Source organism: Chelonia mydas, chromosome 11 (assembly GCF_015237465.2).
Source record: "Chelonia mydas isolate rCheMyd1 chromosome 11, rCheMyd1.pri.v2, whole genome shotgun sequence".
Classification (NCBI taxonomy): domain Eukaryota; kingdom Metazoa; phylum Chordata; order Testudines; family Cheloniidae; genus Chelonia; species Chelonia mydas.
The window spans coordinates 61,350,711-61,369,583 of NC_051251.2; the positions used below are offsets into that span (position 1 = coordinate 61,350,711).

The 18,873-nt window shown below is 46.1% G+C and overlaps 1 protein-coding gene across 2 annotated transcripts in view; it reads left to right on the forward strand.

The window, feature by feature from the left end:
• Positions 1–14,611, forward strand: part of PARD3B (par-3 family cell polarity regulator beta) — a 616,262-nt gene extending 601,651 nt beyond the window's left edge. For both annotated transcript variants that reach the window (XM_037913130.2, XM_043524854.1), the window contains one exon: positions 10,093–14,611. In XM_037913130.2, the coding sequence (XP_037769058.1) occupies positions 10,093–10,453 (361 nt within the window). In that variant the 3' untranslated portion in view covers positions 10,454–14,611. The remainder of the gene's footprint in view (positions 1–10,092) is intronic.
• The last annotated feature ends 4,262 nt before the right edge of the window (positions 14,612–18,873 follow it).

The following is an 18,873-nucleotide window of genomic DNA, read 5'->3' on the forward strand; positions in this document are numbered from 1 at the left end:
TTTGTACCATGGGAGGTATAGCTGACAGCCGTGCTCCATCATGGCAGTGGGGGGAAAACTGCTAGGAATGCTTTAATTTAGATGAAGGATGATTTAAAAAAAAAAAAAAAAAAGCTTGGTAATAATATTAATAACCCATTCGTACAGGTTTTTACTAGCCTGCTGAAGATCAGACAGTTTGTTCAGATCCCAATGGCTGAATAGTGAAGACCTCAGCTTGGGGGGTTGTTCCTTCGAAAGACTCTTTTAATGACTTTGATTATTTGTTGAAAATCATTTTAACAACACAGCTGAATAATCACTGTGCTTTAAATTCATTTCATGTGACGAATGGAATGGGATTTGGTTTTAGTGTCTTTCAAAGCGCTGTGCGAAATGAGTTGGATACTGGTAGTTCAGCGAGTGTACAGGCAAAAGGAGGAACTATTATATGTTCAGCAATAGCTCTCATGCGGCCCTGGACATTACATACAACCTGTGTGCTTTTTTTAAGAGAAGAAATTTTGGATGGGGCACTGGGATTACCTTTTTAAAAACACCATGGGACCTTTAATTTCCACCTTGGCAGCACCCAGAAAAGCAGCAGTACTAGGTAGGACACTGGACTAACCTGCGTTCTACTCTTGGTTCTTCCACTGACTTGCTGGGTGACCTTGGTCAAGTCACCTTACCCCCTCTCTGCTTCTCTTTCCCTGTTACCCTTTGCCTGATTTGTGTAGTTAAACTGTAATCTTTTGGGGGCAGGGACTCTCTCTTACAGTGTCTAGTACAATGGGGTCCCAATATTAACTGGAAGCCTTTAGGGGCTCATGTAATACAAATAACATCCAGAGAGACTTCAGTGTAACCTGGCTCACGGTAGTGGCACTGTTGCACCTGTTCAGTATTTGTCATCCTTGGGTATGAGTCTAAATCTACATGGAGTATTCAGTGGGGTCCTGAGCTTTCTTTTCTTTTGCCAGCTTCAGATGTGTGAGCTTGATTTTTTTTTTCTTCTAAATACTGAGTGACTTTTAGTGAATTGAGCTGATAATACTGAAAATAACCCTCTTACATAGGCTTCATTTGTTTAAGGTTTGAAAATACAAGATTACTCATGTAAACATTGATTTAATAGATTTTTCTACACTCAGAATGTAACTTGATTCCCCCTCACCCCCACCCCGGGCACAAAATCTCCCCTTGGTTCACACCTGCCCACAGATCATAAGACCCCCGAGTTACAATAGTCAAGACAAGTGGGATAGGATTCCCATTAGTGTATAACTCCCTTGATTGGTCAGAGAAGTTATTGCAGTATGATGCAAGACAGTCTTGCAAAAGGCTGAGAACTTTTGTCTCTATAGTGAGCTTTCAGCGCTTGCTGATCTAGGAAACAAAAGGCCAAGGGGACGTGAAAATCTAATCCAGGCCTTTCACATGATAGCACATGGAGGTTCTTAGTGCAAGAGACACGACTGCCTAGTATTGAGTCTGGGTTGCTGATGCCAAGAGGTTAATGACTCACAAGGCATTATGCAGTGTCTAATAATGAGTAACATTCGAAATGACATATGTGGTAACGGCTCACCACTTAAGTTACCGATCTCTTTAAGACCCCTGTAAGCTTGAAAAGATCACAGAACAGAAATGTCTGGCTCAATAGCCAATTGTTTATTCCATATACCCCACCAGAGGAGATGTACCACGCTTGAGAGCAGATGAACAAAATGAGAGGGAGTGAGCTAGGGAAGATTACCAGAGCAGTTGTCTTGTATCCGTATCAGGTACTTATAAAATACCAACCACTGTGCTTGGAGGTTTTTTTTTAGTTTTTAACCTAATTACTTAATTATCATGGCTCCTGGTATTTGTAGGCTGGGTTTTATGGGTGGGATTTTCAAAAGTTGGCCTAATTCCTTCCACTGAAATAAATTGGAGTTTCACACTTACTTTCAGTAGGAGCAGAGTTTAGTCAGTGCTGAGTGTTTTGTGAAAATCCCTCCCTAAATTCTGATGCTGGCCAGAGTAGAGCACAGTTTATTCCTATTTTCTAGAAGAGGCTCGGTACAGTTGCCGTTACGGTGGTGCTCATAGGTACAAAAGGAATCATTAAGCTCCCTAGGGAAAGCCTCACATCATGTGTTGTTGTAATCTCGTGGTAGAAGTTTAAAACATTCTTTCAGGTTACTAAATTGCTTTTTTTTTTTTTTTTTTAATTATTATTCCTATACCTCTTTTGGCCTATGTGGAGAATTGTCATCAGTAGCTAAATTCTCTGTTTTGGTCCCAATTTTGAGAGGCACTGAGAACCTGATAAATATCTTCAACTCCTAATAAGTTCAGTGGGAGCTCTGGGTGCCCAGCACCTCTCAAAATGAGTCCCGATGCTGCTGCTTCTGTGGCGTCACCATTACAGAAAGTTTGCAACCAGGGCAGTCCATTCCCTGTGGTCCTCTGCTCATCTCTTTATGGATGAATACTCCTTTTAATCCACCCAGGATACCACATTGTCCATCCAAGACCTTATTTTTCTGCCTTATGTTCTTCTGCCATCAAGTTTCCTTTCCAGTGCCCATAAACAAGCATCACCCGCTGAACCCCTTAAAATGTGCCCTGCAAACATAAGCTATGTTTTCATAAGATCTCTGACTGGCATTTGTTGGAGTTCCAGTCATCTCCAATACTTTTTATTGGTTAGAGGCTATCCGTGATATGCTTTCAAATAGAAAAAGGCCTGATTTTCCAGTCACTTAAGGCTGGTCCACACAGAGTTTTTGTCCTGCTATAACTATACCAATATAAGCACCCTTATATGGTCTAACTGCACACACATGTGGGAATTTACTACTTTATACTGGTTTCTAAACTATATTCAAAACTTTACCTCTGTTGTTACAGCAGCACAAAACCGGTGCAGACAAGCTCTTACACTAGGGTCAGTCGGGGTACCTGTTGAAGTTAGAGGAGTTTCAACAGTGTAAAACTGCTGTGACCGGAGGATCAGGCCCTAGGTATCTGCTTTGTGTCTGTAATTTATCCCTGCCTGAATTCCCAGCAAACTGTGAGGGACCTCTCCTCCTTGCAATCCAAAGCAAACACAAGTAGCAAAAGTCGATGTTTTTCCATTCCCCCCCCCCCATTAATATAGCTCATGAAATGATCATTATTTTTATGGGTCTGCAAAGCCTATAGAAATCAAAGCTATGTAATATGCATTGCAGAGTGTTCTGCTAATCCTGTCCAACCGCATTCGTGCCTTCACCAGCGATGAGGGGTCTGGTAACTGGAAACCTGACACTGAAGGAATTCCAAACAACAGTCCTCCAACTAAAAACAGCTCTCTCTGCATGGCATGTGCTACATGAGACACTAGGATTGTATTAGTTTACATTATCTGATTTTTCAGTCGTGCATTGTTGATAAAAGAACAGGAGGAGAAGGCACCTCCACCAGCTCAGCCCATAAATAATCTGTGTGTGGTGTGTCTGAGGTTAGTATGACATTGCTAGACATCTGCCTTCTGCTGAGAGGTACAGCCATCTCACTGACAGCAGCAACAGAGCAATGCCTTGTGCTGCAGTTTCCTCCTCCTGCTAGGATACAAAATTTGGTTTCATTCATTTAAATGCAAAAAACAAGATCTTAACTGATAAATGTTGGTTTGAAATGACACAGAAAATTTGTTTTAGGAGTAACCAGCCTGCAAATGAGAGACTTCAGTGACTTTTTTTAAAACCTGCATTGACTTTTTAGGTATTGCACACCGACTATTAAGCTACTGAAGTTCTTGGTGCTCAGATTGAACCAGCACTGCTTTCTCTATTATGTGCTGTGACTTTAAATATCAGAGAGCGAGACTACATAGCCATTGAGCCAGGATATTTAAAAATATAAGTCGGAAACAGTTTTATGAGGTCCGCTCTCAGAAGAAACACTTCATATGTTTGTTGTAAGATTGTTTGCCTCATTTAGTTCCTAGATCTGTTCTTGGTTTTTGTCTTCTTCTTTAAGCCTTTATATGTAGTTAGGGCCTTTATCACAGAGAACAGGCAGCATTCCATTGTGATGCATATATAGAGAGTGCTTTGCTGACATCCTGGGACACAGACAGGACTCTGTTCTCTTTGGCACTCTAATCACCACCTTTGGTGCCTCATGCCATCACCCAGGATCTCTCTTGCACAGTCTTGCACAGACTAAACAGTCATGGAAGAGGATGCAAAAGAGGCTGCAGCCAAGTATGGGTTTCCTTTGGGTACAAAGTACGTGACTTCTTGAGGTATATGTCAATTAGTACTTCCCACCAGAGTAGGAGAAATTTTTTTTTTCTTTGATAGCTGGAGAATTACTGAAATGGGGACATCACAAGACCCAAGAGAGCAGAAGTTGAGCAAGCGGGAGGGGAAATGATTTGTAGTGCATTTGAAACTTTTTTTATTGACAGCCATTTAACGTCAATCACTAATTAACATTTTGGAAAGAGGAAGATCTTCCTTAAAGAATCTGCTCCTTTCAGTTAGGTTGTAAACAACCCTGAAAGCTCTCTGAGATTCATAGCAAAACCAGGGAATATCAGACTTGACATACTTGATATTTCTAAGGTAAAAACAAGCAGGAAAAGAAAAAATTTTCAAGCCTTCTTTATCCATCAGCAAGAACTAAAAAAGGGCACAAGCACAATATTTTAATCCTCCTTTGCAGGTCACCTTTAAAACAAGGGTTATATTGTTCTCCTAATTACAGAAATGGATCTGGATCAGAGTTCCTAACTAATCAGTGTTTTGAAGATCAACCAGCACAGCTCCGAACGAGTAGGTTAAGGTTGAAACAAGTTGGCAGGAAGTGTGGGGAAGTTTGCATTACTTCTGTCTGTGCCATACCTTCTCTGTGGGGGTGGGGAATCGTATTTCCCATCATCACAATTCAATAAACAAGCTTTTGAAAGGCACTTTGCCTACATCATGTCACTGTTAGGGGAGAGAGTTTTCATGCGGCTCTAATGGCTTTGATTCCTTCCTTGAAGTCAGTGCTCCTGCCTTCTCTCTTCCCAGAACTTCCTTAACAAGAAGTGTATTAACGTAGCTGGTCCTGCATCTTCTGCTCCCAACTCCTTCACTGGGAAAAGGAACAAGTGAGCCAGTCAGTAAAAGGCTGAGCTACAAGATCAGCACATCCCTGTGTGTAAGTTCCCCATCTGCAGCCAGCCATTAAGCCCGCTGGCCCTCTAGGTCAAACAACTGACCAGAAAGCAAACAGCTGAGGGTGAGAGCAGCTCATGCTCAGCAAGTCCTCTTAAAGGGCACACTCCTATCAAGCCCTTTGGAGTGGCTGGACCTGCTTGACCCAATTTGTGGGGTTTGGATGGGTCCCAGGGGTCAGTGATTTTCCACTTCTAGTTGTTGGTCTGACCCACAAACTGTGGGTCACTGGGGAGGTGTGAACCAGCCTTCTGAACTCTGAACCCACCAGGAGCTAACAAAAACAGAGCGGGAGGGGGAGAGAATTTCATTAGGGCCTCTGCCGAGAGAAAATGCAGAGTTGTTTTCTTCTACTCAGAAGTGAACACCATGGCCAAGGGGCTGCAATTGAAAAGGTGTTTGGTTTGGCTTATGGGTTTGTTTGTGTTTTTAAAGGAAAGTAATAACATACACAAGCAGGCTGTATGAGGTCAGATGAAAATGGAGGTGCTTCAAAGTAGCTCTCTGGAATCACCATTATTAGAAATTGCCCCCGAATCTCCCTTTATTCGTGTGAGTGCAGCTTTTCCTGGGGACGACATTTCTGCTGCTGCAGGTTGGCATCTGTGCGGGGGGGGGAATGCCTTAAAAATACTGACTTTCTGTTCACTTTAAAAAATAATAAAACGGACGTTCAGGGTTGGTCAGGCGCCAGCTCTCTCTCCTTTTCTTAGTCTTACAAATTCTTAGCTGCTGGTTAATGTGATGTAGGGAGTGGGGGCTCCAAAAAGTGCTTCGAGCTGCTCTCTAACTCCCTTTTAAAGTCACTAATGCCAGCAGGCCTGGAGTTGGGAGGAAATCACCCATACTAAACCAACAAGCATGAAGACGGGGGAAGGGAGGGGAGCGAGTAATAGAAACATAGAGCTTGAGGCCAGAAGGGATCATGAGATGATCTAGAATGAATCATCAGGGAATAGTTCAGTTTCAACATTCAGGGCTTATTATAAATAGGAACAATGGCCTGGGTCATCCCCTCCCCTCCTTTCAGAAATACCCTGGGGAAGTGAGCTGGGTAAAGGGGCCTGACACATACACAAGGACCCTTTGTTGAGTTGTCCTCAGATCGTTCCCCTCCTGGGGTCGCCGGCGGAGCAGAATTGCCAGGGCTCCCCCACCCTTCCCTGCCCACAGAGACTCCCTTGAAGTGTTCGGATCATGGCTTTTTATCCGAAGGGTGCAGAAGTATTAACACACTGGCTTTTCCGAAGCGTCTGTGTGAAGTGGATCCATGTGCCTGGCTCTACCCACGCCTTCCCCAGCCTGACCATCCTCCAGCTGCCAATCCTGACCCCACAGGCATAGCCGAGCCATTTGTACTCCACCCCCAGAAGAGGGGCCTGGAGAGGGAACACCCTGCATGGGTAAAATTGGCCATCAAACCTAATTCCAATGCTCTGACGGTGGAACCTGGTTTCTTCCTTTCCAAATGTTACTCTGGACCGGGGGTGAGCAAGCTTTTTGGCCCAAGGGCCACATCGGGGTTGCGAAATGGTATTGAGGGCTGGGTAGAGAAGGCTGTGCCTCCCCAAACAGCCAGGCCCCTACCCCCTAGCCACCCCCTCCCACTTCCCACCCCCTGACTGCCCCCCTCAGAACCCCCCCCATCCAACACACCCACTCCTTGTCCCCTGATTGCCCCCTCCCTAGACCCCGCACCCTTAACCGGTCTCCCGGGACCCTACTCCCTATCCTCCTCCCCCCGTCCCCTGACTGCCCCAACCCCTATCCACCTCCCTGACCCCCAACAGGCCCCCCAGGACTCCCATGCCTATCCAACCCTCCTGTCCCCTGACTGCCCCCCCCCGACCCATCCAACCCCCCCTGCTCCTTGTCCCCGACCACCCAGGGACTCCACCCCCTATCTAAGCCCCCCTGCTCCTTGTCCCCTAACTGCCCCCTCCGTGGACCCCGCACCCTTAACCGCTCCCCCGGGACCCAACCCCCTATCCTACTCCCCCATCCTCTGACTGCCCTGACCCCTGTCCACCTTCCTGCCCCCCGACAGGCCCCTGCTCCCTGTCTCCTGACCACCCCCCTCCCCAAACCTCCGCCCCATCCGACCGCCCCCTGTCCCCTGACTGCCCCCTGGGACCTCCTGCCCCTCCCTCCCCCCACCCCCTTACCATGCTGCTCTGAGCGGCAGGACAGGCTTGTTGGAAAGCCTGGGAGGTGAGCAGGCGCAAGCCATGCTGCTTGCGTGGCGGCGTGGCTGCCGGGGAGGGGCCGGGGGCGAGCCTCCCCGGCTGGGAGCTCAGGGGCCAGGCAGGATGGTCCCGCAGGCCGTAGTTTGCCCACCTCTGCTCTGGAGGGTTCTACGCCCCCGGCACACTCAACTCTCCTGAAAAGAAGCCATTCCCTGTACGCTACAGCATAGGCGCCGACTCCGTGGGTGCTCCGGAACTGCCAGTCAGCTGCTACCCCTCCCTCCCAGTGCCTCCTGCCCGCCTTGATCAGCTATTCAGCGGGGTGCAGGAGGCACTGGGGGGGGGGGAGGAGTAGGGGCAAGGGTGGAACGAGGCGGGGGTGGAGCAGAGGCAGGGGCTTGGGGGAAGGGGTGGAGTGGGGGCAGAGCACCCCCTGGAAACAGAGGAAGTCAGCACCCATGCTCTACAGCTGCCCCTCCTCCAAGCTGTGTGGACACGTAATGCTACTTCTTTGCCACACCCAGACCCTTGAACAGTGAAGGTGTGTGGAGGGTGCAACTGGTGATGCATGGCAGCTTGTTCCAACAGCAACTCTAATTGCAGCTTTAACAGAATCTGTTTTCCACCAATTACATTTGAAATACTTTAAAACCATAAGTTCAGCTTTGCATTAAGGGCCCAATTCAAAGCTGCCCAGACTCCCACTGGGCTTTGCATCTGTCCTAAGCATGTTTGCATTATTTTGATTTTTTTAAAAACACGATTAGCAAAAGTTCTGTCTAATGATAACAGCTAAGAAAAATTACATGAAAACATATGACCATTATCTTGACAAAGATCCTTTTAAGCATTGCTCGTCTGTCTCTTGAGTCTTGAAAAAGGAAACTAATGCCAAGTATGACACACTAACATTTGTTCCCTTTTTTTTATTCCTTGACACACAACTGCTTCCGCTTTTAATTTCTCTTGCACATAAACACAAGCTTCCAGTTGCAAGATATGGTGTGGATGGCTCGTCAACCAGTCTTGTCGTCATTCCTACCACCTCTGATAGAAACACACGGAGCAACCCTTTGGTTTGCTGCGGAAGTTAGACTTTGTTGCAAGGCCTACGTGTGAGGGTAGAGATACCAGTTGTCTGAACACATGGGGGGTTAAGAGTCCTTTTAGTGTCTCAGAGGGTGGCTTCAACCCCTTCAGCACTTTGCCTGGACTGTCTCATGAAAAAAAACAGGAGGGCCTGTCTTTTATAATGTTCTGTTTTTAAAGCAAAACGTCTCTGGGGACCGTAGGGTCCTAAAAGTCCAAGGCCTGGAATTCTTCCTTTCTCTCTTTCCATTTTAAACAGGAAACATTTGCACTAAGCGATTCCAGGGGGAGTGTTGTAGGTTCATTTCAAGGCAGATAATGTTTGTTCATTGCCTATGTCTGTGATTTACCCCATGGGCTTAAACGAGTGCAGCAGAAAACCACATGTTGTGTTTCACTTCATGCAAAACAATTTTCGATGGCATCTGGGAGGGGAGCCCGGGTTAAGAAATGAGAAGCATGCTTTTAAAATCCCTGTGTGAACAAAAGAGAGAGTTTGGTGGAGGAAGTGAAAGTCATCAGCAAATTTGACACCTGATACCTTTTACAATAGAGATTTTTTTAATAAATCCACAAACATTTATTTCAACAACAGCTGATGAGTTTAGTCCTGTGCCCCTAGGGCAGGTGTATCTAATTTACATTTTCCGTCTTCTCTTTGGGTCAAAATCCTGCAGTTCCTTCAGCTTGTCTTCAGGCAAAAAATTCCTCTGAAGTCAAGGGGAGGTTTTGCCCGAGTGAAGTAGAAGGACATTTGCAGTCCCAGCAGTAAAACTCTGAAACCTGCTGAACTGTTGTGGGTGCTGCAGTGGCTGATCTATGCAGAGCAATTATTTTTGCCATTTAGAAGTATCACGTTAAACTATTCTAGGGAGAAATATCAATCCCTCATTAGTGTAAATCATGGAATTTAAGACACAGAAAGGTACAGAGGGGACTTTATAGCCCATCCTCTGGGATTACATGTTCACATGTTGCTTTTCACATGCACCAGAGCTTGCCAAGCCCTTATGGATACAGACAAGTTACAGAACAGACCTAACATCAGGCTCTCCAGCTCACGGAGTGGGGGGGGGGGGGGGTTTGAAACCTCACTGGCGGCTAGCCCATTAAACACACATTAAACACAGACACTGTATCCTAACATCCCTTTTGTTTCTTCCAGGAGTTCCAAGATTTCCAACTATGGTGTTTCGGGAGTTTTACAGTCTGACATGTTAGAAGAAAAAAGTGGGCCAAGGCTGGGAGGTGTGATTATTTGTGCACATAAGGCTTATGGGATTTGCAAAGCTGTAGCCCAAACTCATCTGTTTATCCTCAGGCTAGATAAGACACAGTCAAACACCCATTGTTTGAAGGATCTTTGTTTCCATTATGGCAAATGGATCAAGGGAGGCTGGCTTTGTGAGCTGCAGAGCTCTTCTTCCTTTGTCAGTGGGCTGTGACGTGCGCAGGACCCTTGTGCCCAGTGTCCTGCGTATTAGAAATATTGCACCAAGTTCTGTTTTGACTCACCAGGTCGAGTTACTGCTGAGATGGCATTTCCTGTCCCACATTACATGTAGAACTTTAACGACAGTGTGTTGCTGGCTTGGAATACTGCTTTATTTATCTAGATGTATTTTCTTCCTTCCCAGGTGTGGACCAGCAGAACCAATGGAGTATTTAACAGGGCCACGAGTACTATACAAAGAGAGAGATCTTCCATACTACCAAGGAGGGCAGCCTGCTGTCCACCCCTCTAAAGGAAACTACTCTCGTGCACAAGACATGAGGGCAGCAGAATTGCGGTACCCCCAGTATTACCCAGCCCAGCAACTAACCACCCAGCACAAGGGACCCCTCCGCCAGGATGTCCCGCCTTCACCTCCCCAACCACACAGAGTGCCAGCTTATAATGAAATGAGCCGAACAGGACAGCGTGGGAGCAGCCCGGATCAATACCAATATAGACATCAGGATTCCAGGCAGAAGAATCCCATGACTGCAGCTGTATAGCCTGAAACTGGACTTTGTCAACATGGGCTGGGATGAAGGATTCCTGACATTCCCTTTTTTACAGTTGGTCCTAACAAGCTTAACTGCATGTAGGAATGGCACCTTAACTGGAATCATTCTTACTGAGCCTGCCTCAGGATTGGTTCGTTTTCCTAGGAATCTTGGGCCATATCAAATTAAGATAGTGTCTTTTAGGTACGTGCATTACCAGGCATTCAAATGTTTTTAACGCCAGTTAAAAATAGAAAGTGATGGCTGAAAAGTAAGTGTAACTGTTAGTACAGCTCAGGGCTATTTACCACATCTGGTTACACACACAGACACACAGCGCGTCACAAGAGTCCATTTTGGATCCACACCACAGGAGTATTATATCACAGAAGCCTTCTAGTGACGTGACACATGTATTCAGTGCAGTGCTCCCTTGCTACAAGGCTCTTCGTGGGAGCAGAGAGTCTTGTGTAATCTAGTGGCACGTGCAGTGGTGAGTTCACAAATGACTTCCGTCCTGTTCCATTCCCACTCGAACCAGCAGTTTTATATTTTGAGAATGCCGTAGTCATTGATTTTTAATCTTGCCTATATCTTCCTCTTTCTGCTTTCTTTGCTGGAGCATGCATCTGGTAGCCCCCCTTTTTTGTAGTTCTGCATCAAGTTTATCCTCTTTTCATATTGCAAATAATACAGTTGGACTAAAATGAACTAAACTTCCTCAGCCATACTTGGGCAGTTTGGACAGTATTCATAGAACTGTCCTACAGGATCATTAGGGGACGAGGCAACCATCTGAAGAATGTCTGTCTGTCTGTCTGTTCCCATGTGTATGTATATTATGCAGAGCACAGCTCTTAAATGTAACGCCTAGGGGCCAGATGCTCATCAGCTGTCAATGAGTGTAACTTCCTTGACTTCAGTGGAGCTAATCCTATTTATACCTGCTGAGGATCTGGCCCTAGGCGTGAAGTACAGTAAGTGCTATTAAAGTTGTTACTTCATCAGGTATTCAGATGGATCAGGGAGGGCAGAGCCCGTACTTGCCCCCACGCTAGTCAGGTTTGCATAAAGGCATCTGCTGGCATATCAGTTAATGAATTCTGAGCCTGCAGTTGTAAGCTTCTATCCTATCCTTCTGCTGTCACTGTGCATGGCTCCTGCCGTTCGAATTGTCACCTGTTAATGCAGGGCCCGCTGCTGATCATTGCAAGGAAGGTCAGGCTCTGGCAGGGCCGGTTCTGTGTGAAGTGCCAAACAATGCCAATTCGCCCAGCAGTCCTCCACAAGGCAACTGGAAAAGGGGAGGGGGAAGGAGCCTTGAGGCTTTTAAAAGCAACAGGGGATGGGGAAGAGAATGAGGATAACAGAGGAGAGATTGCTTTAGAAACGTTGGGGGCAAAGAGAAAAAGAACCAGGAGAATGGCTTAAACGATTAAGGCTTTTTAAAACAATTAGGTGAGGAGAGAAGCTGAGGTTGATGGAGAAAGAGAAGACGAGGGGAAGGACATGTGGGGAGGGCGGGAGAGAAGGTAGGAGAAGGACCTAGCTTCATTCCCCGAGCTCACTGCAGACATTAGCTCAGGGCTGCTCTGCAGTCTCCAGGACTGGGGGGGTGGCCTTAAGGAGGTAAAAGATGCTCTGCGGCGGTTTGAAATGTGCCTCCCAGCCATGCGACTTCTCAACTCCACAGACATTTGCTACGCAATCTAACCAGGCTTCAGATGCTTGGATGCTTTGCTCAATGAATTTGTCATGCTGAGCATTGCTTAGGGAACCACAGAGCCTGTAACTAGGAACACATTTTAAGTAGCTTCTGAGTGTCCGTAATTCTTCAAGCTCTGCCTTTGGAAGTAACAGAAGCTAGTTTGGGCCCCTCTCCTCTAAGGGAGAGGCCTCGGTCCTGGCCTGGCTAACGCCCTTTGGTGTGCAACAAATGCGTCAGGATTCATTGCACAGGTCACCTCCCAGTTATAGATCACACGAAGGGTCCATTCATCTGGTGCGTATCCCTTTATCAGGACTGGTAAGGATTCATTCGATCTCTAGAGACTGGGGCACGGTGTATCTGAGTCTCACACAGGTTTGCACAGCTGCATTCCAAGGGGCTCTTCCAACCATTAGATGCATTCCCATTCTACTGTAAACACTGTGTAGAGTACATGCCACACACAGCCTTGTACTTCTTTGAACAAGCTTTCTGTACTGGGTGGTATACTCGGTTAATAAAGATTTGGCAGCCACAGGGTAGCTGCTAGTGACATGAACATCCACCTAAAGTGAAGTGAAAACAAATTAAAATACTTTCCTTTCCTTTTTTGAAATACAGCCCCAGATACATTTGATCCAGCTGTAAAGAAACTAATATGTTTGTGACAGTGGCTTGATCAAGCCAGACCACAATTAAGAACAGCTCTGAATATAAGCTACTGCCTTATCATTCATTACCTACTAACCCTTCAAATGCTCCGCAGCACAGCTTACAGAACTCATTTCCAGTGTTTCATGAGCCAGGGCCAAATAAAAACAGGATGGAAACAGCTTCTGGGTTATTTATGGCCTTTGAAGGGCTTGCTCAATTGTCTCTCTATAACCTGAAACCTCCTGTGAAAGCTCACATTGACTGCAATGGCACCTCTTGGTTAGGGCAGACAGATCAAACGAGCACCTTCCGAGTTGTTAATCTTACCCAACAGGTTACACAGAGGAGACTAAAAAAAAAAAAAACGTAGGCAATACTAGTATAATCTATGGACACATCGTACACGGCTGGAAGCTATGAAGGAGAAAACTTCTGACCTTGCTGGGGGACAGGAGCAAAAGGTATCACAGACCATCTCGGTAATCTGTGGTGCTGGTCCAGGAGAAAACAGCAACTTGCTGGTTGAATATCTTGTAGAGGTACGGTATTTGCAAAGCATGGTATATAACTACTGTATATATAGTTTGCTTCTGTGCAATGTATGATTTTAGCACCATATTGTGGAAAATATGTACCGTGCAAATTTCACGAGGTGCTACAACTGACAGTTGAAAATACACCACTTGCAAAATCCAAAAGAGCCGTTCAGTAACAGGTTGCTCTTTTCCCCATATGTCCATATGTTTTGGAGTGTTACGTGTCTGAAATGCTCTTGACACATAGTTGCCTCACACTCCTTCATCAAAAATGTGCCAATCCAGCAAAAACCTTCCTGCCGTGATCTGGGTTTGCAACGATAGCCCAGGTTGCTGCAGGAGCCAGAACACTGTACGTTTGCACAGTGGCATGAGTCAAGATTAAACAAGAGCAACCTGCTTGCATGCCAGGAGGGCTGCTGTGACTCCTCAAGCCGCTGAGTTGCAGCACTGGTTTCTGTTTCTTGTAAAGGGGCAGTTGGACTGTGAAGGATTTAGAGACACAAATAGAAACCGGTGATTTGCTGAGTGACCAAGCACTCGTGATCCACTGACATTGTCCTGTGAGGAAACATTACCACTGTGATAACTACTATTCTAAGGAGGCTCTGTGGGCACTCCTGCAAAGATGTCTTTGTGACAAAGGGAGGGGACCCAAGAATAAAAGCAACCCCGTCCCTAAATAATGCCTGTAGCCCTGGACACCAGCTCACACAAACGTCCTAAACTAGAAATAGCTTCACATGCTGCCTAATTTTTGTACAGAGTGAAAGTGCTACCTCCTCCTCCTCCTCCTCCTCCTAAGCATCATCAAAGATTTTGTTTTCAGAGAGAGAGTTCTGAGTGAATCCCATCTCATTACTCTTCTGGGGCCTGATCCTGAGGCTTCCCACTGAATTGAAGTTGTTCGCCTCCTCCCAGGATGAGGCTCTACCCGGCAGTCTTGATTGCCGTTGTTTGCGAGAGTATTCTAACCTTGCGTGCACACTCTGGAGAGTGCCGGTTGCTATCAATATATAATAAACCAGGACGTTTTGTTTATAAGTCACTTTTCTATTATTTCTTGGCTTTTTTATGATACCTGACTATGGTTGTGTGTGTTGAATAAAAAATACAGTGAAATCATCGTGGGGGGAGGATTCAACACCAAATTTGAGAAAAAATTTTGGTACCACAAATGATTTTGCATTTTTTTGTTATATATAACTATATACATTTTACCTGTTTTATTTTGCATTAAAATAAAGGCTTTAAGACTACAGACTACCATCTATTTGTATATTGATTCTATCACTTCTTTGCACTTCTGAAGGCATCATCTTCTTGGGTTGTGATCTGGCGTGGTCAGGATTAGTGGGAGAACTTCAAGGGAAACCCGGCATTGCTGCAGAAAATGGTGATAATAACTCATTACACTTAACTTTGATTCCCTCAGAGCCAGCTTTGAATCAGTGCCCCAGCATTGTGGTAGGGGATGCTCTGCTATTGGTCGTTCCATGTTCCAGATGAGTTGTAAAACCAAGGTCCTGGCACTTTTTAGAGAGATGTTAGCTTCTGTCACCTGCTGACTGACCCCTTTCAGAGGGAACAGCGTCCAGTGCACCCGTGACTGATTACCTGCTGCCTGGTTGGGCTTAAGGGAAGGCACCTGAACCTTGTAAAGGAAGCTGTAGCAGAGGCTGCGGAAGAGTTGCAGCAACCAGGAGGTGCCTGCAGGAGACCCTTGACCCTTGGTTTTGAGGCTGGAAGCCAGACCTAGAAAGCTGAGCTCCAGCTAGGAAAGGCTAGGAGTGGCTTCATGAACATGGCTGGGACAGGACAAGAGCTCTGGATGTGGTAGAAGACTCCAGAGCAGAGAATGAACTTTGCAGATGTGGAGACAGACTGTGTTTTGGAACCTTGAGTCTTGTTTTTGAACTGTTCCTGTTAGGCAGCCAGCCCCAAGCAGGGATGATGTCAGCCATAAAAAAGTCTGTGTGGAGTTCTTAAGGGCCCTGAAGAAGGGAAACTGAGGCAGGGGTCTACAGGGTCCCCGGCCACAAGGGGGTTCATAAGAGGTGGTCAACTCTGTAACAGCTGTGACCAAATTCCAGCAGCTACATTTGGCCCACCTAAATTCCCTCCACAATTTCAATTCAAAGCAGAATTCATCATTTCCTGTTCTCACCTGAAGCGTAGTGTTGCTGTGTGTTATGTAACAGCCACCCCATTCCACCCCAGCTGAGGTTGCATTTCAATGAGATGGGTGCAGTGCTTCCTTTACGTGCATTTCAGAACCCTTGAAACTCTGATGCAGGTGCTTAACTTGAAGTATGAGAGTCGTCCGATTAAAGTCAATGGCAAACTACTTACATGCTCAAACGTGGCAGCATCAGGGCCATAATTCGTATAGTACATTGGCACCTGTTCAGATGTAATGATGAAATTCTCAAAACCAAATATAAAGATGTTCAGTGTTTGGAAGAAAGTCACTAGGCCATGGAGCCGCTAAAGATGTAGCACTTCTATGAATAATGTTCTCTGTGTTGCTTCTAAGAAGCATAGTAAATGGAGAAAGAGGACAATGAGACAGAAGGGAAACGAAGGGCTTACAAAATGGGGTATATCAAAAGTCGTGACCATTTATTAAAAACGTGCAACGCTCAAGAAAATTCAGTACAAGTAAATGCAGATGTTGTCATGTATATCCAAGTGGATGGAGTAAACACCCTACACAGGCCCTGAATGGGTTAATACAGGCCAGAGGGGCCAGTTATGTCATCTGGCTGCACCTGGAGAGAGCGTCAGGCTTAACCATCCTGAAGCCCAGCTGGGCAGGAGCAGGCTAGTGAAAAGTGAGGAGGCTTGTAGCAGGACGGGTGCTGCAAGGAGAGTGTCTGCAGTCACCCTCTGGTGATAGAGATGTGGTGAGAGGGAAGCCCAGGGAGAGAATAAGCCCTGGGATCCTAGCCTAACTCACAAACAGCTGAGAAGGTGTAAAGAAGCCCCTGGGATGGAGCAGGCCCTGGTGGTGAGCCCTGAAAGAAGGGCAGAATTTGGACTGCTTGGGAGAGAGAGTCCTGGGAGATGTTCTGTGGAGGGACAGAATAAGGGGATCTGACCAGGCTGAGTAGGAAGGAGCCCAGGGAAACAGCAGCAAGGAATGGGAGTGTGCAGACCTTGGCTGCTGGTTATAGGATCCCTGGGTTTGAACCCAGTATAGTGGGAGGGCCTGGGTTCCTCTTCCTCTGTGGCAACATGGCGTGAGTTCGGATAAGGGAACAAGGACATTGGAAAGCCCTGAGGCCGGAGTTTGAGGACCAGGGGCCTGGATTTGGGGCCAAAGACCCTCTTGTAAAGACATTGGACTGTTTTATATTGGACTTTCTGTTATCCTGGAAGTGACTGACTAAATTGTGAGCTGGTGAGAGGGCTGAGTTTCAGGAAGAGACACAGACCACCAGAGTGACCATCAGCAGGGGGAGAGAGCTGCTATGCCACACCTGGGCACAAGGAGACCCTCCTGTGGTGAGTGAACCCCTTTACGCCAGCATAGTCGTCAAGTCACACTGAGTCAGTTTTAGCACATATTCAATTCTAATCCATGCAGACACCAGTTTTGAAAGGGATCCGGCCAAAGAAGCAGGACCTTTCGCTAAAGCTGGACGGGGAGATAAAGTTTCGATGTCTTAATTCCTCCTTTGCTGATGATAACCAGAGAGCTAGCTAGAGATAGTTAGAAGGCATAGTAAGAGCCGAAAACTCAGGAATCATGATTTCAAAATAGTTATCTGGCTTCCCTGGCTAATTGTTTTCCAAGGCTTCCCAACTGCAGCACTCTCCTCACCTGGGAACTGTGCTCCCAGGGTGTGTCAAGCCGAGTGTCTGTCTTCCAGTCACTGCTGCCCTTTGCAATAAGAGCTAGGTGGTGTTTTAGCCAGGTGAGTCCCATCCATTTTAATAAGCCATGCAGCTAGAACCTAGCACAGATCTTTATTCTAATCCTAATAACATTATTTTCTGTCATGCCTTTCTGTGTAGAGGATCTCAAGGTTGTGTGTGTGTGTGTGTGTGTGTGTGTGTGTAAAATGACATGGGGACTACTCATGCAGCACTGAAATGCAGTCACCTCCAGGGTGGAATGTGACAACAGGCTAACAGTGTGGTGCAACACTGCATTACATAGTTCAGCATAGGAAGGACAACTTCAGGTGAAACTTGGGAGACTTTCAGGAAGCAAAGTGTAATTAGTTAAGCTGGAATTTAGCGAGGGACCCTGGGGTTCCTACCATGAATGATTACAAATGGCCAGGAGTTCTCCTTTCTGTCTCATCCAGCAGGCAGCAGCTCCAGAGCCCTTGCACTGAGGTTGCACGTGCTTTACGCTCCTTTGCAATGCTGTGATATAATGGAAGAGAGAATTCTGGGGCAGGAAGAATGTATTGGACTGTGCTGGGGGGAGGGGAAAGTTGCTAGAGAGGGCAAATGTGGTGGAATGGATTTATCCGAACACAAATTGCTTGTGGGAAGACAAGAAGTAAGGTGGGGGCTCCCGGGTAATCTGATGGCGCTGCCCAGGTAATTGTTGCTTTTGCCTCAGAAGTTGCCTAGTGCCCCCTGGAGCCATTCAGGTTAGGTACCTTTTTAAAGTACATAATAATCCTTGCAACAAAGCCTGTTGCCAACTGTGTCCACATATCTATTCAGGGGACACCATCACAGGACCTAATCACATCAGCCACACTATCAGAGGCTCGTTCATATGCACATCTACCAAAGTGATATATGCCATAATGTGCCAGCAATGCCCCTCTGCCATGTACATTGGTCAAACCGGACAGTCTCTACATAAAAGAATAAATGGATGAAATCAGACGTCAAGAATTATAACGTTAAAAACCAGTCGGAGAACACGTCAATCTCTCTGGTCACTTGATTACAGACCTAAAAGTGGCAATATTACAATAAAAAAACTTCAAAAACAGGCTGCAACGAGAGACTGCTGAATTGGAATTAATTTGCAAACCGGACACCATTAAATTAGGCTTGAATAAGGACTGGGAGTGGATGTGTCATTACACGAAGTAAAACTATTTCCGCATGTTTATTTTTCCCCCCCACTGTTCCTCACACGTTCTTGTCAACTGCTGGAAATGGCCCACCTTGATTATCACTACAAAAGGGTTTTTTTTCCTCTCCTGCTGGTAATAGCTCACCTTACCTGATCACTCTCGTTACAGTGTGTACGGTAACACCCATTGTTTCATGTTCTCTGTATATAAAAAATCCCCGCACTGTATTTTCCACTGAATGCATCCGATGAAGTGAGCTGTAGCTCACGAAAGCTTATACTCAAATAAATTTGTTAGTCTCTAAGGTGCCACAAGTCCTCCTGTTCTTTTTGAAAATAACCATTGTCACTTTAAAAGGTGGAGGGGGGATAAAATGGAGTGGCAGAGCCAAGCTAACTACCAGTTAGCGCTAAGCAATTGGTCATAAAGGAATGTGGCTGGGAGGGATAGTTCCTCTTACCAAAACTAAGTGCTTCTCTT